This window comes from Dreissena polymorpha, chromosome 1, assembly GCF_020536995.1.
Source record: "Dreissena polymorpha isolate Duluth1 chromosome 1, UMN_Dpol_1.0, whole genome shotgun sequence".
Classification (NCBI taxonomy): domain Eukaryota; kingdom Metazoa; phylum Mollusca; class Bivalvia; order Myida; family Dreissenidae; genus Dreissena; species Dreissena polymorpha.
The window spans coordinates 17,550,896-17,575,272 of NC_068355.1; the positions used below are offsets into that span (position 1 = coordinate 17,550,896).

Here is a 24,377-nt window from a genome sequence, read left to right on the forward strand (position 1 = left end):
CAGATCACGATGTCGGGGCGTTGTTTTGTCTAGACCACACTTGGGAAAACCAGCCTTCGTTTCAGGTCAACCACCATCTCCCATGAATACGCGCACGATCTAGGATCGATGCTGCTTGCGTCTGCTGCTTCTTCCCCTTCCTTTACATACTGCATCTTCCCGGTCTTCTTCACAGTCTTCTTCTTTCGCCTCTCCCTTTCCACTATGTCTGCCAGTTCTTGGAGGACCTTGTCGTGTCTCCACCTGTATCTTCCTTGTGTAAGGGCTGTCTGGCAAGATGATAGTGTATGTTCCAGCGTGCCTATCTTTCAACAAAGTGGGCAGGTTGGGTCGTCAAGTTTTCCCCATCTGTTCAAGTTTGCTGGTGAGGGTAGCCGGTCGTAGACTGACCTAAGCAGGAAACTAATGCGTAGAGGTTCGCTGCGCCAGATATCCGCCCAGGTCATATTCTTTCCTGTAGTCTGCCACTAAGTCCAAGCACCCTGGCACCCCATTGCCACTGCCCTTATGCCTCGGTCTTCTTCTGGGCAAACGCACATCTGCCTGGACCATCTCCCTCCTTGTCCTACAGTCCGCCTTCTTCCAGCTCCTCGACTTCGTAGAGCCCAGACCTTGTGTTCCCACTGCCTTTGTTACCACAATGCTTTTGTGTCGCAGGCGACTCTCGGCTTGCGCTCCAGCCTGGATCGCAGACCACTTTCTTCCAGCCCTGGTCTCAACACCTGCTCTACGAACCATGTCATCCATTGAATCCTTCAGCGTCATGACAAGTCTGGCCTTGGCCACCTTGTACTCCTCTACCAAGGAACTTAATGGGAGCTGTAGTTGATTCGATCGTCCGTAGAGCCCAATGTTGCTGAAGCTGGGTGGTACGCCAAGCCACATTCGCAGATGCCTAGATGTTCTCTCCAGTCCTTCCACCACTGTTGTTGCTACATCATAAAGCATCAGTGGCCACATCAGTCGTGGGAGAAGTCCATTCTGGAATAAACAGGGCTTGAATTTGACAGGAAGTCCGCTTCTGTCAATCTGCTTCAGCCCTTCACTGAGCTGGTTCTTGATGCGCTCGATGTTGTTCCCATCTTCGAGTGTAGCACCATACCACTTCCCAAGGCATTTAATGGGGCAGTCCATTATCGATGGTATGTTCTCACCTTGCACTGTCAGATTGAATTTCTTGGTAGGTTGGCCTTTCCTGGTAACAAGTGCTCTGGACTTCCTGGGTTTGAACCTCATTCTTGACCAAGTCTCTGCCTCTTCTTTGGCCGTAAGCATCCACCTTGCTTGAATGTGGGTCTTCGTTGTCAGAGTGAGGTCATCCATGAATCCCTTAACTGGAGGTAGGTAGATTCCTGTTGCTGCTTTTGGACCACGTGTCTCTCTCTCTCTCTTCGCCGCATTGATGATGAGGTTCATTCCCATTTACAAACAGGAGCACAGAGATTGTGCATCCTGTGACAATGCCTTTCTCCAAGCTTTGCCATGCTGTTGTCTGGTCTCCTACAGCAAAGCGTAGCTTAATGCCTCTGTAGTAGTCTTTTACCAGGTTACAAACGTGTTCTGGTACATGATACTGCTCAAGTGACTTCTCAATCAACTTGTGGGGTATCGATCCATAAGCGTTGTCAAGGTCTAGCCACACTACAGTCAGGTCATCATGGTTCGCTCGTGCTTCTCGGATCAGTAGGCTGAGAACACTGGTATGCTCGACGCACACAGAAAATCCGAGAACTCCACCTTTCTGAATTGACGTATCGACGTAGTTGTTGTCTTTAAGGAACGTTGTCAGCCGCTTGGCTAGGACTGCAAAGAATATCTTTCCCTCTACGTTGAGGAGAGAAATGGTCCGGAACTTACCAATATCCGTTGAGTACTTCTCCTTTGGGGCGAATATTCCCTCCGCTCTCTTCCAGCAATCCGGGATTTTGCCCTTTCTCCAAATAACTCTAAGTACAGACCATAGTTTCCGAAGTATGCCTGGGCACATCTTAAAAACTCGATAAGGTGTGCCATTCGGGCCTGGGGATGAGCCTGTCCTCGCTTTCTTCACCACATGCTGTACCTCAGACAATGATGGCTCCTTTGTGTCGAAAGGAGTTTCTGGCGGGTCTTCTGGTTCTAGCCTTGAACAGTCACCCAGTGGAACCTAACGTAAAGGATCACTGTTGCGTAAGGGCCGCTCCATGTCCTCCATACTGCTCTCGACTGTTCCTAATCGTTCCTTGTCAAGAATGTCTTTGGAGAACTGGTATGGATTCTGGATTAATCTAGATCTCTGTCTCTCCCTCTTCTTTCCCTCTTTCTTGTTTGCTCATCCTTGTTTAGCGTGCTCAGTTTCTCACGTTAAGTGCTTATCAACTGTTGGAGTCCTACTTTCTCTTCTTCCTTGCTTTTTCTATACTGCCTCTTTACATGTTTAAGCTCCTTCCTGGTCTGTTTGATTAGCCTCTGTCTCCTACTGATGATATGGGCTGGCTTATCTGGTTTCTTCTCAGTTAAGCCGTACCTCTCTTTGCTTACAGTATAGATTAGACCCGTCATTGCTCTTATCTTTTTGTCAGCTGGACCCTGGAGGGTTGTTTCCAGTATAGCAGAAACGTCTTGATCTAGCTCCTGCCATGCTCGCCGGCCTGTCGTCTTGGGCCATGCTTTCTGCGGGCGCCTCTTCTCATCATCTCCCGGAGCTGTTTGTGCCTGTGGTGCTGGTTCTGCATGTTCTATAGTGTCATCGTCCAGAAGGGGAAGCAGATCAAGAAGGGGGTCATGGTCGTCCTCTTCCTGCTGCCCGCCCTGAGTGTTTGAAACCAGATTCTCCGAAGCGTAGAGGTTCCTAGTTCTATGGGATTCTTCCTGATTTGGATCCTCCAACGTCTTACCAGGTGTACCGCCTGAGCGTTGCGTCTGGGTGTTTGATTTCCCACAATCAGTCTTGGCTTGATGTATCTGCAGTCCCCTTAAATTCTTGCAAAGCTTGTCACATTTGCCACACTTCACTACTGCTACTTCTCCGGTCAAAGTCCATTGTACAGGCCTAGTCGTCATTTGTGTATCCGTCCTTGTGAGTCTATCATCCTCTCCCCTCTAGGAAGACTCTTTCGTTAATGTTCATCCAAAGGAAGAATCAAATATGTTACAATGTGAGTAATGTGGTTTGTTTGAACTAGTCAGTATTGTTATGTAAGGGATGGGATCTTAAGGTTCTTCCAAGTGACATAAATATCCATATTCAAACAACTTATGAAATATATGGCAAACAAATTACAAACAGTAAAGTAAGCACACATCTAGGAGTGAAAAGATCGGTTACCATCAAGTCAAGTGCAGAAGAAAACGTAGATAAAAACATCCAGAAAGCGAGGAGATCTGTGTAAAGTTTCATGTCTACAGGCTTCCACGGCGCAGGTGGCTTAGATATCCCAACTATGCTACACATCATGAAAATGTCTGTGATACCAACCTTGTTATACGGACTTGAAGTCATCCTTCTTAGACAAACATTGATGGACAAACTCGAATCATCTCAGGAAAAAATCTTAAAACAACTTTTCGTGTTGCCACCAAATACGTCAGATATTGCAGTGTACGCACTAAGTGGGCTGTTACCAGTACCAATACAAATTCACAAGAGGGCTCTTATTCTCTACAATAACGTATGTTTTCAACACGAGGACTCAGTTGAATGGCGTTTATCATGTCGGCAATTAACGGTTTAAGGATAGAAAAGTGCTTTTTGGTTTGTCGATGTAAGAAAATTGTTCTGGCGGTACGACTTAGGTGACCCAGATGACCTACTATTAACACCTATGAAAAAGGAGCACTGGAAGGAAATAGTGAATAACAATCTAGATCAGTTGTGGTACAACGGTGCAATTGGTAAATCAAAATATATGTCATCACTCAAAAATTTAAATCTTAACGAAGTTAAACCTGGAAAACCTCATCCACTTATTCAATCAACATCTTCTTCGTCTTATGACACAAACAGACAGGCTGTGAAGTTGAAGTTCATGTCAGGGACATACTCACTACAAGCCATCCGTTCCAGATTCAGTGGAAGCAACGTCAGCGATTCTTGCCAAGTATGCTGTGAAGCACCAGATACTTTCACCCACATGGCTCTAGAGAGCCCCGGTCTCACTTCGATTTGTGACCGTATCCTGGCTGATATCCAAAAAGATCAGGTATCTCCACATTTCTGGGAAACGTTCTCGGCCGAGAAAAATAATAAGTGTTCTCATTGACTGCAAATTTCTTCACAATGAAAGTAAACTGTCAAAAGCTGAGTGTTCGAGGTTAGAGTGCGTAGACTTTCAATGTCGACGATTTTGGGTTTCCTTACATAACGACCGCTACAAATATTTGGAATAAAAAAATAAACCGATCTCGAAAAGAGCTGCATCCGCGCGTGCTAAGACTGCAATCTGTTTGAGAAAGCTAGCGAACAGTGATAGTGCTGGGGCATTTACTCAAAGTGACGTGTGTTGCACGGTTGTCGCGCAAGGACTGTCAAGACGAAAAACATAGAACATAGATGGTGTTGAAAATCAATTGGATTACGCATTTATCATGTACAAATGAATATCGTTTACCAGTATAATCTTTTTTATTGTTTCTAAAGTTATCACAGAGGCGGACTTCAACTAACGTTTTCAGTGTTGTTGCACATTTAGTGTTTTTCAGCCAAGTACGAGAGTGTACACAAAATGTAGTGACGTAGAACACAAATGGAATCAATCAAGAGGAGAAATCCACTCGTTAAAATATATGTTTCTCGTCAAACCGTGATATCATGAACATCTAGTTTAATTTGTGTTAGTTACAGTCTCCATTATGTTTTCTTTTAATATAAACAATTTCAAACACACTTACCAGACATGCTCTCCGTTAATTTAACAACACATTTCTTTGTCAAAATTTCGACACAAGCCTGACAAGGCCAAGTTGTTTAGTCGCTACTTAATCATGTTAAGTTAACATCTCAAAATACTCCGTAATAATTACAAAACACGGCAAATTATTATCATTTACGGACCATTGTCTCATTTTATAGCTTTTTCTATTTGTATAAGATTGACCTGTTGCAACTTTCAGCGAACCTGAGGGTCAGTAACTGGGAGTTGGAGTAATGCAACTAACAGTTTTACAAATCGTCCCGTAAAAGCCAAATCTCGTACCAGTTTGCGTAGACCCACAAACATCAATACAATAAAAACCCATAAAAAAACTGTCTGTTTAGATGATTTTTAAAATGATAAACCTGTCTGACAGCAATTCTTCTGATATCTGCAGAATATACTTGTATAAAGTTTTTTGTTTGTCCATAATTTTTATTTAATGAATGTGTCCTTGTATTGAAAAAAGAGTTAAAGGCAGACTGTATTAAGAATCTTACTTTAAATGACTGCAAGTATGTGTTCAACCTGTGTTAAACAGCACCAAGAAGCATCATTGAGGATAAAAAAGTCACAGGATGCAAGATCAGCAATTGGCACACAGTACACTAAAACATTTTGCTATGACATTTATTCCTTTAACAGTTTTATTATTTCATAATATTATGTTTATTTAACAAGTGTAGATGTTTGTTTAACAAATTTAGTTTGATTATTTTAGGTAAACTATCAGGATGAGCATGAAGCAAATTGGTCCAGGGAGCAAATCAAGAAGTCAGATGGCCCCAGTAACAAATGTTGCTATTGCACCAGCAATGTATGGTAACCCTGCACCAGCAATAAATGGTAGGTTACCATACATCATTGTAGACTAGATGTTAATATGGAATTAATAATTCAACAAAATATAACAGTGATGTACATTATTTTAATGAAAGTGGGGTTTTAAATGTATCAACACTTGTTATACACTGCATTTTACTGTTGCATCATAAAAGCAGGTAAAATTTATCGTCAAAAAGCTTAAGCTTATGATTTATAATTTGTTATTGATTCTGATATCTTAAACATATGTTTTTTGTTCTGATAAAACTGGGCATAATACATGTGCGTAAAGTGTCGTCCCAGATTAGCCTGTGCAGTCTACACAGGCTAATCAGGGACGACACTTTCCGCCTTAACTTGATTTTCGGTAAGGAGGGACTTCCTTGAAACTAAAAATACCATTAAAGCGGAAAGTGTGGTCCCTGATTAGCCTGTGCGCAGGGGTTTTTTTTACTAAGAAAGTGACGCCGATATTCGGCGTCTTCCCCTACCAGAATTTTTCCCCTAAAAATACCATTTCCCCTCCAAAATATATTTTTTTACCAAAATATAATATTTTACCCTTAAAGAAATGTTTTTTTTTCTTTTGGGAAGTCGACACTTATCCAATTTGTACCATGTACAACGATCTCTCTCTCTCCCGACGAACACTCATATCTGGGAATCCCAGTGATTCTATATATAGCTCTTAAAATACGTCATGAAAACCGGGCAACTAATCGTATTAATCATGTGACTATTTTACTGGATTCCGTTCTTGCGCGAGAAGGGTGTTTCGTCAATGAATTACCGGAAACCAGTCGAGTTTTCATCCGGGTTATGTGAAAGCCAAGATATAAACGTTAAAACAGAAAAAGTCTCACAATTGGCGTTCATACACGAACAAAATAAAACGTTCGGACTCGGAAAATATTAATTGCGTTGACGCATTTTTTAAGAATGAATCATCAATAACCTTTGAAACCCAGCAGGATACGAAGGTACATGTAATCAACATTGATTAATACTGTCGGATTATTGTGAAAGTGAAAGTAGACAATCGGCAGCTGCCGCACCTTTCCCTTCCAATACTGTAGCAGATCTAGATCGTCAACCCATTCATCATGAAATTGAAATCATAATATTGACATCGTTCCCCGGCCCCAGTTGAAAACATTTCCCGTTATTAGATCTACACCTGCAATTTTATTTTGGAATTTGACTTTAATATCATACTTGTTCATGTGTTTAAGAACAAAAAGGTCAGAGACATGCCTCTTTTTCTAAAAAAACCTGAAGTCTGTAGGTGAGTTATAGACATTGAAATGAACAGTTTTTATTTTTTCCCCAAATATGTCTCTTTCGCGCTCGATTTTCCCCTTTTACCCAGCGTCCAGCGTCTTCCCCTTTTTCTAAAAAAAACCCCTGGTGCGGACTGCACAGGCTAATCTGGGACTACACTTTACGCACATGAAGTAAGCCCAGTTTTCTCAGAACAAGACACATATGTATAATATAGCGTTAGCAAAAACACTATTTTTGTATCTGGCATTGTTTTTTGAATGAAGAATGTTTAATATTCAATAAAGTGGAATGGAGTGAGGCATGTGTCAAATCATGAAAAAAACAATTTAAGATTGCAGCCTTTCCCCCAGAATTTTTGTAAGGCAAAAGGTCAAAACCCCTTAGCTCACAATGGGATTTCTTTTTATTTTATTTCATGTGACCTTTATTAATTTCTACATAACTTAAGATTTAAAAGAGGCATATTATGGTACTGTTTGGAGATTCTAGCACATTTTTAGCTCACCTAAACACAATGGCCTCTTGTGCTTCCTGCGGTGTTAACATTTCCCTTGTTTACACTCTAGAGGCCAAATTTATTCTGATGTTCATGAAATTAAGTCAAAACATATCTTCCAATGATGTCTAAGATAAAGTCTAAAATGGCTCTGGTTGGTTGAAAAATGTTGCCGCCAGAGGATGGGGCATTTTTCCTTTTTATATGGCTATAGAAAAACCATGTTATTACTTAAGAAGTTACATTTATTGTCTGATCATCATGAAACTTGGTCAGAAGATTTATCCCAATTATATTTTGGACATGTTTGACAATGGTTCCAGTTGGTTGAGAAACATGGACACTCTCAAAGTCACATTCTTCATGAAATTTGGTCAGAACATTTTTTTTCTAATGATATTTTGGATGAGTTTGAAAAGGTTTCTGGTCTGTTGAAAAACATGGCAACCAGGGGGTGGGGAGTATTCCTTCTGTGGCTTTAGAAAAACCTTGTTAACACTGTAGAGGCCACATTTATTGTCTGGTTATCATGAAACTTGATCAGAAGATGTGTCCAATTAAAGCTTGGATGAGTTGAAAATTGTTCCAATTGCTTGAAAAACATCACCACCAGGGGGTTAGGCACTTTTCTTTTAATGGCTATATGATATACTATTTCTCCAAATGATGTACAAGTTCGAAAATGGTTCCATTTGGTTGAAAAACATGGCCACGTGGGTGCGGAATATTATCAAATATGGCTATAGTTACCGTAATTACTCTATGTTTTCGAACACTTAAAAATAATTTTAAAAAATTTGTGTCCGAAAATTTAGATACGAAAAATATTCAAAAATTACGAGTGTCCCAAAATTTAGAGACAGACATGTTATGGTAGTTTGTCAATTATTGTTATGAAATAAAACCAATTATAAATGTGCAATTATTTTATTGTGCTGTACTCTCCTTACCCTGCTTCAAATCAAGTACAACTTCACTTATTTGCCATCGCTTCCCTGAAATGGTTTGTAAAAAACGTCATAAAAAACAACCATACTGCTTCCTGAATACTATAAAATTTCAAACGCTGTTGGGTGTAACCATTGTTTATTTTACAGGTATACATTGTAATCTACCCAGTAACGCAATTGTAATGGTCCATTGCCCTCAGGGCATTCTATGCCAGGTTTTATTACATTAATCCGGTTGTAAAACTCCATGATTGATGGGTCCCAGATAAGCGAAAACAAGGCAGAAATCTAGTAAACTAGCGCTGTTAAATATACTGTCCGAAAAATTGGAGTCATTAATTATGGACGAAAATCCGTATGTCCGAAAATATAGTCACAAAAATAATTATTTTGGCTAAAAAGGAGGGTGTCCAAAAAATTTGAGTGTCCGAAAACTTAGAGTAATTATGGTAAACCTTGTTAGTGCTCTTTAAGTTACATTTATAGTACACTCTTCATGAAACTTGGTCAGAACATTAGTTCTAATGATATCTTGAGCTGCACAGAACAGGTCAGCTCCTTTGTATCTCATGTGAGCATCTTTGGGCCTTTCAGGCCCTCTTGTTGAAATTCAAGCACATGGGCAACACATGTTTGGAAATTCAAGCTCAATGGCATTTATGCCATGGGGTTCAGCCTGAAATTGTTATGTCTGTGTTGTTGTGTGCAATTTTCAGACAAAGAATCTATGGAGCTGCTGAGCACGTTTGAATGCCCTGTTTGCTTCGACTATGCTCTGCCTCCAATTATGCAGTGCCAAAGTGGGCACATCGTGTGCCAGAGTTGTAGAGTTAAACTCTCCATGTGCCCAACGTGCAGAGGACCACTTGGTAATATTTAGCGTAGTTTGTCTAAATAATATTGGTGAAAGAGTGACAGACATGTTTACTTTAAAAATAATAGAAACAAACTGTAATTTTACTTTTGCAGTTAATAGAATATCTATAAATTAGTTTAAAGTGATTTAATGATATGGTCATCTAAATTTTTAGCTCACGTGAGCACAACGTGCTCATTGTGAGCTTTTGTGATTGCTTTTTGTCCGTCGTGCGCCATGAGTCGTCCGTCATGCGCTGTCAGCATTTGCCTTGTTAACTCTCTAGAGGCAACATTTATTGTCCAATCTTCATGAAATTCGGTCAGAAGATTGGTCTCAATGATATCTTGGATGAGTTCAAAAATGGTTACGTTTGCTTGAAAAACATGGCTGCCAAGTGGCGGGGCATTTTTCCTTAAATTGCTATATATGGCTATAGTAAAATCTTGTTAACTCTCTAGAAGCCACATTTATTGTCTGATATTCATGAAACTTGGTCAGAAGAATCATTCCAATAATATCTTGGACGAGTTTGAAAATGATGCCGGTTGGCTTAAAAACATGGCCGCCAGGGGGGGGCGGGGCATTTTCCTTATTTGGCTTTAGTAAAACCTTGTTAACACTCTAGAGCCCACATTTATTTTCAGATCTTCATGAAACTTGCTCAGAAGATTTGTCCCAATTATATCTGAGATGAGTTCAGATATGGTAATGTTTGCTTAAAAAACATGGCTGCCAAGGGGCGGGGCATTTTTCCTTATATGGCTATAGTAAAATCTTGTTAACACTCTAGAGGCCACATTTATTCTCCAACCTTCATGAAACTTGGTCAGAAGATTCATCCCAATAACATCTTGGACGAGTTCAGAAATGATGCCCTTTGGTTGAAAAACATGGCCGCCAGGGGGCTGGCCATTTTGCCTTACATGGCTATAGTAAAACCTTGTTAACACTCTAGAGGCCACTTTTATTGCCCAATCTTCACGAAATATGGTTAGAAGATTTGTCTTATTAATATCATTTTCCTTAAATGGCTATATATGGCCATAGTAAAATCTTGTTAACACTCTAGAGCCCACATTTATGGTCTGATCTTCATGAAACTTGGTCAGAAGATTCATCCCAATAATATCTTGGTTGGTTGAAAAACATGGCCACCTTGGGGGCGGGGCTTTTTTCCTTATTTGGCTATAATAATAGTAAAACTTTGTTAACACTCTAGAGGTCACATCTATTTTCCGATCATCATGAAACTTGGTCAGAAGATTTGTCCCAATGATATCTTGGATGAGTTTGAATATGGTTTTGTTTGCTTTAAAAACATGGCCACCAGGGGCGGGGCATTTTTCTTTATATGGCTATATATGGCCTTTGTAAAACTTTGTTAACACTCTAGAGGCCACATTTATTGTTCAATGAAATTTGGTCAGAAGATTTGTCTCAATGATATTTTGGATGAGTTCGAAAATAATTACGTTTGCTTGAAAAACATGGCTTTCAAGGGGCGGGGCATTTTTCCTTATATGGCTATAGTAAAATCTTGTTAACACTCTAGAGGCCACATTTACTGTCCAATCTTCATGAAACTTGGTCAGAAGATTAATCCCGATAATATCTTGGAAGAAAATGATGCCGGTTGGTTGAAAAACATGGCTGCCAGGGGGCGGGGCATTTTTCCTTATATGGCTATAGTAAAACCTTGATAACTCTCTAGAGGCCACATTTATTTTCCGATCGTCATGAAACTTGGTCAGAAGATTTGTCCCAATAATTTCTTGTTATCTCAGGTGAGTGATTTTGGACCTTTTAGGCCCTCTTGTTACATTAATTAACCAGGTTTTCCGAAGGAAAAAACTGGTTATTAGATTGGCGAATGCGGGCGGGCTGGCGGGCGGGCGGAACAAGCTTGTCCGGGCCATAACTATGTCGTTCATTGTCAGATTTTAAAATCATTTGGCACATTTGTTCACCATCATTGGACGGTGTGTTGCGCAAAATAATTACGTCGATATCTCCAAGGTCACACTTTGAGTTCAAAGGTCAAAAATGGCTATAAATGAGCTTGTCCTGGCCATAACCATGTCATTCATTGTGAGATTTTAAAATCATTTGGCTCATTTGTTCACCATCATGGGACGGTGTGTTGCACGAAAGAATCACGTCAATATCTCCAATGTCAAGGTCGCCACGACTAAAAATAGATTTTTTTAAAAACAAACTTACAAAGGGGGTTAATTTTGTTTGTTCATTTCAAAAGTTCAGTTTGAGTTTTCTCCCTTTATCAGATTTTTTTTTCACACTGAAAACCTGGTTTTGTGACAATTTTGTCCCTTGTTACCTCTTGTAGTTGAAAATATTTCCTAGTTCTTTTTTATGCCCATCAAAAAGATAGGCATGAAGAATTTCGTTTGTCTGCCTGTAAGTCTGTCTGTTCCTCCATACATTCAGAATCTTGTATTTTCAACTCCTCTGTAATACATGTTAGATCTGGCTCAAACTATCACAGTTGAGTGACCTTTATGTGTCGATGATCTTAAGTTTAAGAAAAGAATGTAGGCTGCAACATGTTTTAGAAGAATTTTTCGCCTCTGTCTATTTTTCTGCAACTGGATGTACAGTCCCAACATTTTGTTTTTTGTAACTCCTCTTTATCTACTGGATGAATTCAGCTCAAACATTCATGTTTTAATGACCTTAGTTTATAGATAATTGGAAAGAGTGGAATTTTAGCAACTATAAGATGTGGCTGACATAAGGCAATTTGTCTGTTTTTCCACTATACAGTCCCAACATATTGTGCTCCTCTAGATTACTGGGTGTATCTCATATAGCCTTTGAAATGTGAAAAATAAAGTTTGGCTGCAACAAGTTTTAGCAGAATTATGGCCCTTTTATCTGTTTGTCTACCATGGAATTAATAGTTTCAAAATGTTGCATTTTCAACGCCTCGTAGTCTTTAATTAATGGGCAGATCTTGTTGAAACTTTCACAGTTGAAGACCTAAAGGTAAAAAGGACTCGATAGATAGAATTTTGGGTTAGACAAGTAAAATACATCTTAATACACTTTTGTCCAAACATTTGTTGTGGGACATCAGTATACGTGACCCATTTCTAGCTTGTGTAAATTATATTGACTGTGGCACAATTATGTGTTAGTTTGGTATTGTAAGCTCACATGCTTATATTATGCTCATGGTGAGCTATTGTGATCGCCTTTTGTGCAATATGCGCGGTCAACATTTGACTTGTTAACACTATAGAGGCCACATAATCATTTATTGTCCTATCTTCATAAAACTTGTTAATAAGATTTGTCGCAATGATATTTTGGGCAAGTTTGAAAATGGGTCAAGTTGGTTGAAAAACACGGCCTAAAGGGGGGCCGGGCAATTTTTTCCTTATATGACTATAGTAAAAACACTCTAGTGCCCAAATTAATTGTCTGATCTTCATGAAACTTGGTCAAAATATTTGTTTTAATGATATCTTCAATGAGCTCAAAAATGATTCCGGTTTGTTGAAAAACATGGCTGCTAGGGGGTGGGGCATTATTCCTTATATGGCTAATTGGCTATAGTAAAACTGTTTCAACACTCTAAAAGTCTCATTTATAGTCCAGTCTTTATTGAAGTTGGTCAGAACATTTTTTGTAATTATATCTTGAATTATTTTGAAAATGGTTCTGATCTGTTGATAAACATGGCCACTAGGAGTGGGGCATTTTTATGCATATAGCAGTTGAACTGTCAGTCAATCAGTGTGTCAGTCTGTCCATCCGTCCGAAAACTTTAATGGCCATAACTTTTTCAATATTGAACATAGCAACTTGATATTTGGCATACATGTGAATCTCATGGAGCTGCACATTTTGAGTGGTGAAAGGTGAAGGTCATCCTTCAAGGTCAAATGTCAAATATATGGCGTCTGTCTGTCCGTCCGAAAACTTTAACATTGGCTATTACTTTTTTTGCCCCCCTTCGAAGAAGAGGGGGTATATTGCTTCGCTCATGTCGTTCGGTTGGTCGGTCGGTCCGTCCGTCCACCAGGTGGTTGTCAGACGATAACTCAAGAACGCTTGAGCCTAGGATCATGAAACTTCATAGGTACATTCATCATGACTTGCAGATGACCCCTATTGATTTTGAGGTCACTAGGTCAAAGGTCAAGGTCACGGTGACCCGAAATAGTAAAATGGTTTCCGGATGATAACTCAAGAACGCACACGCCTAGGATTATGAAACTTCATGGGTAGATTGATCATGACTCGCAGATGACCCCTATTGATTTTGAGGTCACTAGGTCAAAGGTCAAGGTCACGGTGACCCGAAATAGTAAAATGGTTTCCGGATGATGACTTAAGAACGCATACGCCTAGGATTATGAAACTTCATGGGTAGATTGATTATGACTCGCAGATGACCCCTATTGATTTTGAGGTCACTAGGTCAAAGGTCAAGGTCACGGTGACCCGAAATAGTAAAATGATTTTCGGATGATAATTCAAGAACGCATATGCCTAGGATCATGAAACTTTTTAGGTAGATTGATCATGACTCGCAGATGACCCCTATTGATTTTCAGGTCACTAGGTCAAAGTTAAAGGTCACGATGAACTGAAATAGTAAAATGATTTTCGGATGATAACTCAAGAACGCATATGCCTAAGATCATGAAACTTCATGGGTAGATTGATCATGACTCGCAGATGACCCCTATTGATTTTGAGGTCAAAGGTCAAGGTCACGGTGACCCGAAATAGTAAAATGATTTTCAGATGATAACTCAAGAACGCTTTTGCCTAGGATCATGACACTTCATAGGTACATTGATCTGACTTGCAGATGACCCCTATTGATTTTCTGGTCACTAGGTCAAAGGTCAAGGTCACAGTGACAAAAGTCGTATTCACACAATGGCTGCCAGTACAACGGACAGCCCATATGGGGGGTATGCATGTTTTACAAACAGCCCTTGTTCAATATTCAAGTTAGCAACTTGATATTTGGCATGCATGTGTATCTCAAAGAGCTGAACATTTTGAGTGGTGAAAGGTGCAGGTCAAGGTCATCATTCAAGGTCAAATGTCAAGTACATGTATATGGCGTCTGTCTGTCCGTCTGAAAACATTAACATTGGCCATAACTTTTTCAATATTCAAGATAGCAACTTGATATTTGGCATGCATGTGTATCTCAAAGAGCTGAACATTTTGAGTAGTGAAAGGTGCAGGTCAAGGTCATCATTCAAGGTCAAATGTCAAATATATGGCGTCTGTCCGTCCGAAAACTTTTACATTGGCAATATCTTTTTCAATATTCAAGATAGCAACTTGATATTTTGCATGCATGTGTATCTTATGAAGCTGCACATTTTGAGTGGTGAAAGATGATGGTCAAGGTCATCATTCAAGGTTAAATGTCAAATATATGGCGTCTGTCCGTCCGTCCGAAAACTTTTTCATTGGCTTTCTTTTTTTCAATATTGAAGATAGCAACTTGATATTTGGCATGCATGTGTATCTAATTTAGCTGAACATTTTGAAAGGTGGAAGGTCAAGGTCATCCGTCAAGGTCAAAGGTCAAATATATGGCATCTGTCCGTCCGTCCGAATACTTAACTTTCGCCATAACTTTTTTATGCCCCTGAAGGGTGGCATAGTTTTTTTACTGTCCGTCTGTCTGTTTGTCAGTCAGTCTGTCCGTTTGTCTGTCTGTCCGAAAACTTTAACATTGCACATAATTTTTTCAAGGTTGGGGAAAGGTTAAGGTTAAGGTCAAGGTCATCCTTCAAGGTGATGGGTCAAGGTCAAATATTGCAATATTGAAGATAGTAACTTGATATTTGGCATGCATGTGTATCTCATGGAGCTGCACATTTTTAGGGATGAAAGGTCAAGGTCATCCTTCAAGGTCAAAGGTTATATTTTGCAATATTGAAGATGGCAACTTGATATTTAGCATTCATGCATATCTTATGGAGCTGCACATTTTGAGTGGTGAAAGGTCAAGGTCATCCTTAAAGGTCAATGGTCAAATTTTGCGATATTGAAGATATCAACTCGATATTTGGCATGCATATGTATCATATGGAGCTACACATTTTGAGTGGTGAAAGTTCAAAGTCAAGGCCATCCTTCAAGGTCAAAGGTCAAAATTTTGCAATATTGAAGATAGCAACTTGATATTTGGCATGCATGTGTATCTCATGGAGCTGCACATTTTGAGTGGTGAAAGGTCAAGGTCATCCTTCAAGGTCAAGGGTCAAATTTTGCAATATTAAAGATAGCAACTCGATATTTGGCATGCATGCGTATCTCATGGAGCTGCACATTTTGAGTGGTGAAAGGTTATGGTCATCCTTCAAGGTCAAAGGTCAAATTTTGCAATATTGAAGTTAGCAACTCCATATTTGGCATGCATGCATATCTCATGGAGCTGCACATTTTGAGTGGTGAAAGGTCAAGGTCATCCTTCAAGGTCAAAGGTAAAATATATGGCTTCAAAGCGGCGCACTAGGGGGCATTGTGTTTCACTAACACAACTCTGGTTTGTTCTATGGCTTTATTAAAACTTTTTTAACACTCTAAAAGTCACATTTTTAGTTTAATCTTTGTTAAACTTGATCAGAACATTTGTTCCAATGATATCTTGGGCTGCACAGTTCCTTTCTATATCAGGAGAGAGACTTTGGGCCTTAGTGTTATAGAAATGTGTTATCATTTCAAAGTATTTGAGGATGTTGAATTTAATTTTAGTATTTAAATGAATGTTTCAGCATAATAAAGAAGTTTAAATTTTATTATATGTAGTTATCAGAAGATCTAATGAAGCGGTCATGCTATTTTTTATATAAAAATAGTACCATAATTTTAGTTTTACTGTTTTTCCTGCATATCATATTATGTTTCCTCTTTGAGTTATAAAAGTATGTTCTGACTTAACAGGTAACTTCCCAAATCTGGCCATGGATCAAGTGGCTCTTACTGTAAATTTTCCATGTAAATATGCAAACTATGGCTGTCCAAGCACCCTGCTGCATACTGCTAAACCTGACCACGAAGAGACATGTGAATTCAGGTAAAATACTTTATGTTATCTTAAGATAGGTCTATATGTTTACCTTAAACAAATGGTTTAAGATGTTAATATCTCATTCTTGTGAAAACTTTTCAGGTAAAAAATCCGGACATTTTATTACAATTTGTTTATTGTAATGACTGGGCATAAGAGCACGCTGGTCTTGCACAATGCTTGCTGCATATCACAGAAGACCCATGTTGATCTGCTGAATTCTTGCTAAATGTAGTTTACTTGCAGGCCATACTGTTGCCCATGTCCTGGAGCGTCATGCAAGTGGCAGGGAGGCCTAGAACAAGTCATGCCCCATCTCATGTCTTCTCATAAAAGTATCACCACTTTACAAGGTAGGTTTGTTGTTATTACTTTGATTAAAACTATGTTAACTTAAAATATTTATAAACTGTAAACATAAGTTGATAAAAGATTTTAATACTACAGTAGCTTATTTATCAGTGGGGATATTTCTAAATTAATGAGCATTCTAAATGCCTGAGACTGCATTATATGAGGACCTGGAGTGTGTCCTAGTTTTTTTATCTCATTAACTAAATAAACTCTCTCAAATTATAGCTTGTAATTTTCAGCTATTTATTATCCCCAGCCATCTGCGGAGGGATATTGTTTTGGCATTGTCCGTCTGTCTTTCCGTCTGTCCAGACCTATATCTTGGAAGTGCTTTGACGGATTTCATTGAAACTTGGTATTAGTATATATATATGGATACTAGGATGATGCACGCCAAATGGCATTGTACACCATCTGTTAATAACGGAGTTATGGCCCTTTGTATCTTGAAAAATGCTTGTTTGAGTGTCAAATGTAACACTTTTGTGTCCAGAAGCATATTGGCAGGGGATATCAATTCAACGAATTTGCTTGTTACTACTGAAAGAGGTTTAATTCTGGAGTGCAATCTTAAAACCTGCTTGAAACCCCAACTGTCTGGTAATTGTATGTAGACTACCAGCCAAACTAACATGCACCTGTAGTAGGAATCAAACACTAGTCACCGTGGTGAGAAGCACTTGTTTCTACCACTTGGTTAATGGAAAATCTAGGCTTGAGTAGGTTGGGTTATAAATCCCATAGTGATCAGTAACTTGTGACCATGTTTTAGGGGAAGACATAGTTTTTCTGGCCACAGACATCAACCTATCTGGAGCTGTGGACTGGGTTATGATGCAGTCTTGCTTTGGTCACAATTTCATGCTCGTCCTTGAGAAACAGGAAAAGGTGGAGGGACAGCACATGTTCTACGCTATTGTGCAGCTTATTGGTACACGGAAACAGGCGGAAAACTTTGCATACAGGTAAAATATTAAGGACGCTTCCACAAATGTCAGTGTAATATATTTTTAAATAAGCCTGCAATATTATACAAGGCTCTCAACATCCTCATCAGTTCTTATTATCTCACTTGCATATCACATGTTGCATATTGAGCTAGTGTAGCAAAAGAGCTTGTAGACTTTGTATGGCGTATTCCATAGAGTAGTAGGTTATGCTTATGATTTTCAGTGAATGGAAATTAGTCAAAAATAGTTTTGATGTAGTTAATACTATTAATGGCCCGACTGGGATCTGTCTTTTTGGGGTATGTAAGACATGCTGGATAAATTCTTACCTCTGTTCAATTGGTATGGGTACTGGTGGGTTCCATATTCTAAGCTATCACATTGTTTTACCTTATAATGTCAATACATTTGTTAATTAGAACAGATCTGATAAAGGTTTTTACAGTAATAGTACTTATACATTCCCATAAATCTTCATGAACAGACATTGAGAACTGTAAACTGTTTGTTTATTGCTATTGCTTTGTTGAATAATACTTTTTTTGGTATCAATAATTTAAATGACTAAGTTATTTTCCTATTATTTCTTGACTCGCATACTGTTAAATAAGGCAAAAATATCCTCACAAATAGCTAATAATAAGAGAGTGAGTAAGTCAATGGTTTATTTATCCAAGTTATGTTTCAGCACTTTATCGTATTCAACAATTGTACATCTTTTCAGACTGGAGCTCAATGGTGCGAGGCGTCGCCTAACTTGGGAGGCCACCCCACGCAGTATACACGATGGTGTTCAGTCTGCCATCAGTTCAAGTGACTGCCTCGTGTTCGATACTAACATTGCCCAGCTGTTTGCAGATCATGGCAATCTTGGGATTAATGTCACCATTTCCACATGTGCCATGTCTTGAAAATGTTCTATTTGTTCTTCTCACTGTATATTGTTCCTTTTGTTGGTTGCCTTCAACTGTTTGCTGCTGTAGAATCCCAATTTTATCAAGGTACATTTGTTGTAAATAGAATTGATGTAGCAGTTGACTGCTCTGAAGGCATCAGGGTTGTGCTTAACAAGAGGTGTTATTTATATTTCAACATCAAGGGATACACAATTCCTTTGAGAAGCAGAATTGTGTTTTCTCTGAATAAGAATGCTTCCAGGGGCTATGTTCTGGCAAAACCGGACTGGATGCATTGAGTCGTCTTCTGAAAAAACTGGGCATAATGCATGTGGGTATTGTGTCATTACAGATTAGCCTGTGCAATCCGCACATGCCAATAAGGGACAACACTTTTTGCTTTTATGACATTTTTCGATTAAATGAAGTGTCTCTTCTTAGCAAAAATCCAATTAAGGCGAAAAGTGTCGTCCCTGATAAGCCTGTGCGGACTGCACAGGCTAATGTGGGACGACACTTTACGCACATGCATTATGCCCAGTTTTCTCAGAACGCGACTCCATTGCTTAAAGTGTTGTCTAAGATTATCTGGGACAAAACTATTTGCCTACAATACATTTTAATTTAGAGGAGACAAAAAAATCGATAGCAGCAAAGAGTGTCATGCTAATATTGCACCACACTTAACGCACATGCAGTTTGCTAAAAAAGCCATACCATATGGTTGTTCAATTGTAAACAAAGATAGATTACGGGTGATGAAATCAAATGCTAGTATTGACCAGTTTCTCCCAGAGCATTAAGAAACCAACCGACCATTTGAGCAATTTTAGAAAATAAAATAAATATTTGCTTTATCTTTGAATTTCTGTGTTGGTTGTATACATTTTGACATCATAAGTTATAACCCACCTATTCCAATGAGTAACTTTTTACACACCAAATACAAATTGTTATATTTTCTTTACATGTATTTGTAAGAGTTCTTGCTTGAATGTCATATAAGTAATACTTGCTTAACCCTTTGCATGCAGGGAAATTTGTCTTCTGCTAAAAATGTTGTCTGCTGAATTTTTAAAATTAGCATTTTCTTTGATTTTTTTCAAAGAATACTATCTGAATAGCAAACAGTTTGGATCCTGATGAGACGCCACGTTCTGTGGCGTCTCATCTGGATCCAAACTGTTTGCAAAGGCCTTCAAAATTCGGTTCCCGCACTGAAAGGGTTAAGAACATTTTAAATTTGGCAATAAATATGATTAATTACTTGTTAACATGGCACATTTTGAATATATAACTGCAATTTTCGAGATGTTCTCTGTGTGCTGCAGGAAAAAAAGGAAATAAAAACAGCTGGAACTTTCAAATTACTTCTGCCCAGTGCATATCATTGTCGTATGACTGTTATGGAATGTTTTACTTGTAGGAAATCAATCTTGTATTGTTCATGTGTGTAGATCATTGGGAGTTTCCATAATTTGACTTTAAAATATTTGCTATCTAAAAATATAGTGTAACATACCTTGACAGAACAAATTTTACGTCTGATTTTTTTTGTCTCATGTTCATTGTATAGCATTTAAAAAACACATGCTTTTACTTTGTCATAATGAGTTACAAATGTTATGTACTTTCTTGACAGGGCCTATGAAGAAACCCTCTTAGTCTCACTCTGCAACTCTTTGTTATTTAAGCTCAAAGTAAGTCTCATTGATTCATCTCTCCAAGATGTAATAAACAGTGAATATATTTTACATATAGGCCTCTTTTTGATGTTTTGTCGATGTCTGTGATCAATTAGATCAAATATCGCTAACTTTTAAATATGCATTTGTCAGAGTCTGTCTGTACCGCTTATGAATTTGGAAGTCAGTAATTTTACACAAACACTGATCGATTAAAGAATATATGTAGAGTATTTGTGACCAATCTTTATAGAGAATATGATATATTTACCTAGTATATACATGTAGTATATATATTGTTGACATAGTCTATTTAAAGTATTTTTCTAAACACTTAGTTGTAAATTATACAACAACATGTTCACTTTTAACGTATAACATTTTGTATTAAGACACAGAAAATATCACATTGCTTAACCACTTGTAAACAGTTCCTTAATGAGGTTGTCATTCTGATAGGATTTGTCCACTTTTTAGCTCACCTGATTGCTCAGGTGAGCTTTTGTGACCGGTCTTTGTCGGTCGTCTGTCCAGCGGTTAACATTTTCTCGTAAACACGAGGCCACATTTATTGTCTGATCTTCATGAAACTTGGTCAGAAGCTTCGTCCCAATGAAATCTCGGTCGCGTTCGAAACTGGGTCGTGCTGGGTCAAAAACTAGGTCACTAGGTCAAAAAAAAAAGAGAAAAAACTTGTTAACACCGTAGAAGTCACATTTCATGCCCAATCTTCATGTAACTTTGTCAAAATGTTTGCCATAATGATGTGTTGGTTGAGTTCAAAAGTGGTTCCGGTCCGTTGAAAAACATGGTTGCAAGTGGGCGGGGCAGTTTTCCTAATTTGGCTATAGAGAAACCTTGTAAACACTCTGGAAGTCACAATTTTTGCTCAATCATCATGAAAGTTGGTCAAAACATTGGTTTTATTGATTTCTCAGACGAGTTTGAAAATGGTCCAGATCGGTGAAAAAACATGGCTGCCAGTGGGCGGGGCATTTTTCTCTTTATGTATATAGTGAAAACATGTCAATACTTTAGAAGTCACATTTTTGGCCCAATTTTCATGAAATTTTGTCAGAACTTTTGTTTCCTAGATACATGAGTTAAGTTTTAAAATGGTTCCTGTCCGTTGAAAAACATGGTTGCCAGGGGGAGGTGGCAGTTTTCCTTATATTTATATAGTAAAAAGGCTTGTAAACTATCATGAATTAAGGTCATGTAACATGCGAGACAACTCTTCTAAATATTGCATTTAAGTTTACAGTAGTTACTCCCCTTTGATTATTAATGTTTTCATAATAATACAGTGTAGTTGTGTCATTTATATGTTAATTGTTATTCGAGGTTGGATTTTTTTATGCCCCCTTTCGAAGAGAAGTGGGCATAAAGTGATCGGACTGTCCGCCTGTCTGTCTGTCCGGCTTTCCGTCACACTTTGCGTTTAGGTTTCAAAAAATGCTCATAACTTCTATGTCCCTTGAGATATAACCTTCATATTTGGTATGCATGTGTATAAGGACAAGGCCTTTCCATACGCACAAATTTTTTTTCCCCTGTGACCTTGAACTTAGGGTCTGCGTTTAGGTTTCAAAATCTGTGTTTAGGTTTCAAAAAATGCTCATAACTTCTATGTCCCTTGAGATATAACCTTCATATTTGGTATGCATGTGTATATTGGCAAGGCCTTTCCATACGCATAAATTATTTACCACTGTGACTTTGACCTTGAACTTAGGGTCCGCGTTTAGGTTTCGAAATTTGCGTTTAGGTTTTGAAAAATGCTATAACTTTTATCAAAGCATTTATAGGGGGCATATGTCATCCTATGGTGACAGCTCTTGTTTTTAGCTCACCTATTGCTCAGTTGAGCTTTTGTGACCGGTCTTTGTCTTTCGTCCGTCCGTCCACATTTGTTCGTAAACACTCTAAAGGCTACATTAATTGTCTGATCTTCATGAAACTTGGTCAGAAGATTTGTCCCAATGATATCTTGATCGCGTTCGAAACTGGGTCATGCTGGGTCAAAAACTAGGTCACTAGGTCAAAAAAAGAAAAAGCTTGTAAACACTGTAGAAGTCACATTTAATGCCCAATCTTCATGTAACTTTATCTAAATGTCTGTCTAAATGATATGTTGTTTTAGATCAAAAGTGGTTCCGGTCGGTTGAAAAACATGGCCGCCAGTGGGTGGAGCAGTTTTCCTTAAATGGCTATAGAGAAACCTTGTAAACACTCTAGAAGTCACAATTTTGGCCCAATCAGCATGAAAGTTAATCAAAACATTTGTTTTATTAATATGTCGGACGAGTTCGAAAATGGTCTAGATCGGTGAAAGAATATGGCCGCTAGTGGGCGGGCATTTTTCTCTATATGTTTTTAGTGAAAACATGTGAACACTCTAGAAGTCACATTTTTTGCCCAATTTTCATGAAATTTTGTCAGAGCATTTGTTTCCTTGATACGAGAGTTGAGTTGGAAAATGGTTCCGGTCAGTTGAATAACATGGCTGACGGGGGGGGGGGCAGTTTTCTTATATAAATTTATATAGTAAAAAAAAGCTTGTGAACACTCTAGAAGTCTCATTTTTAGCCCAATCTACATGAAACTTGGTGACTAGATTTGTTTAATATATATCTCAGATGAATTTGCAAATGGTCAATAAACATGGCTGCCAGGTGGGTGGGGCAGTTTTCCTTATGTGACTATATAGAGAGAAACCTTGTGATCGAACACTATAGAAGTCACATATTTTGCCTAATCATCATGAAACTTACCTGGTAGTCAATACATTGGTTTTATTGATTTCTTGGACAAGTTGAAAAATGTCTCAGATCGGTGAAACACACTTTAGCTCACCTGATTGCTCAGGTGAGGTTTTAGGATTGGTCTTTTTCCGCTGTTCGTTCGTCCACATTGGTTTGTAAACACTCTAGCATTCACATTTCTTTATCAAAGTTGCTGAAAGATCTCAGTCAAGTTTGATGATGAGCAAAATCACATAATTAATGCCATGATTATTGCCCTTAGATTGTCCAAATTTTCATTATATTATAGAAAATCCTTGTAAGCAATGTTTGATGTTTGGTAAGGGGGGTCAACTCAAAATATAGGTCACCATTTCAAATCTTACAAAAACAAAAACACTCCCTACGCCAGAGTTTTGGTTCAATAATGATGAAACTTGACCAGGATGTTTGTCTGGTCAATATCTAGGTCAAGTTTGACATTAGGTAAAGATTGAATGAACCGACTTCTCTTAGGTGAGCGAACTAGGGCCATCTTGGCCCTCTTGTTATCAATTACATCCATGTCACATTTAATTCATTGTGTATGTCTTGTCAATCCGAAGTCCATATTGTTGGATATTAGCAATTAATAATGCCTATATCAAAGTATATTTTGTAAATCAAGCTTATTACAAAATTAAAAATAACTTACCCAAACATGAAAAGCAGCATGCTGTTAACAAACAAAACTATCGAATTTTGCACACACAGAAAACCAGCCCAAAACAGATGTGTACAAATGATATATTTATAATAAATGTAAATGCCTGTTACTTAACATAAAAAATGTATATGATTACATTTTAAAAAACCCTGAAACTTCAGTGTTTGTAAATATCATTTTGAATGTGCATGATTTTCATTTCAAAACATAGGCATTTTATCTATGTCGTAAATGCTGTTTTAATGTAATTTAAGTTCTAATAAGGTGCTTCGATATTATTTAAATACAAATGTAAAGTAGATGTCTGATGAAGCTAATGTTAGAGATATTCATGTCAGGACTAAATAAATCAAATTATTAGTTTTAAGTGTTTTAATGGCTTTGTGCTTTATCAAATATGTTCGAACTATTTTCTTATGTGTCACTGTTTAAATAGGGAAGTTTGTCATGTTCTTGCCCATGATGAAAGTTATGTATATGTGAAGTCTGTAAAAATTATTGATTAAATAAAAAAAAAGAAACATTAATGCTTGTTGGTTTGGTTCTTTGTCGTCCTGGAAACGTGGTAAATCCCAACTTGTTTTGCGTTGTTTCATGTTGTACATTAAAATTGGCAAGTTCCAGTTAGTAGTTATTAATGTGTAGGTCCTCTTAAGCGTGTGTGTGT

General features: G+C 38.2%; 2 protein-coding genes across 3 annotated transcripts; one reads left to right on the plus strand and one right to left on the minus strand.

The window, feature by feature from the left end:
• Window positions 1-1,330: 1,330 nt before the first annotated feature.
• LOC127865289 (uncharacterized) lies at window positions 1,331-3,042 on the minus strand. Its single transcript, XM_052405295.1, has 2 exons — window positions 2,374-3,042; window positions 1,331-2,146 (listed from the first exon to the last, which is right to left on the minus strand). Exons 1-2 carry the CDS (start codon window positions 3,040-3,042, stop codon window positions 1,331-1,333), a joined length of 1,485 nt encoding a protein of 494 aa, XP_052261255.1.
• Window positions 3,043-4,697: 1,655 nt separating this feature from the next.
• LOC127872982 (E3 ubiquitin-protein ligase SIAH1-like) lies at window positions 4,698-24,237 on the plus strand. 2 transcript variants are annotated; one of them, XM_052416517.1, is made up of 8 exons: window positions 4,715-4,811; window positions 5,362-5,495; window positions 5,614-5,738; window positions 9,164-9,316; window positions 16,249-16,381; window positions 16,622-16,728; window positions 17,502-17,694; window positions 18,404-24,237. In XM_052416517.1, exons 3-8 carry the CDS (start codon window positions 5,627-5,629, stop codon window positions 18,588-18,590), a joined length of 885 nt encoding a protein of 294 aa, XP_052272477.1. In that variant the 5' UTR covers window positions 4,715-4,811; window positions 5,362-5,495; window positions 5,614-5,626; the 3' UTR covers window positions 18,591-24,237. The 2 variants fall into 2 exon arrangements, with proteins under 2 accessions (XP_052272486.1, XP_052272477.1); XM_052416526.1 differs by lacking the exon at window positions 5,362-5,495 and having other exon boundaries at window positions 4,698-4,811.
• The last annotated feature ends 140 nt before the right edge of the window (window positions 24,238-24,377 follow it).

Bases quoted from the DNA above. Each gene is read 5' to 3' on its own strand.
- LOC127872982 (XM_052416526.1), top strand. From the start codon at position 5,627: ATGAGCATGAAGCAAATTGGTCCAGGGAGCAAATCAAGAAGTCAGATG. The intron at 5,739-9,163 runs GTAGGTTACCAT...TGCAATTTTCAG, and splicing joins CCCTGCACCAGCAATAAATG to ACAAAGAATCTATGGAGCTG. The intron at 16,729-17,501 runs GTAGGTTTGTTG...ACCATGTTTTAG, and splicing joins AAGTATCACCACTTTACAAG to GGGAAGACATAGTTTTTCTG.
- LOC127865289 (XM_052405295.1), bottom strand. From the start codon at position 3,042: ATGACGACTAGGCCTGTACAATGGACTTTGACCGGAGAAGTAGCAGTA. The intron at 2,147-2,373 runs GTAGGACTCCAA...CCTTTACGTTAG, and splicing joins AAAGCAAGGAAGAAGAGAAA to GTTCCACTGGGTGACTGTTC.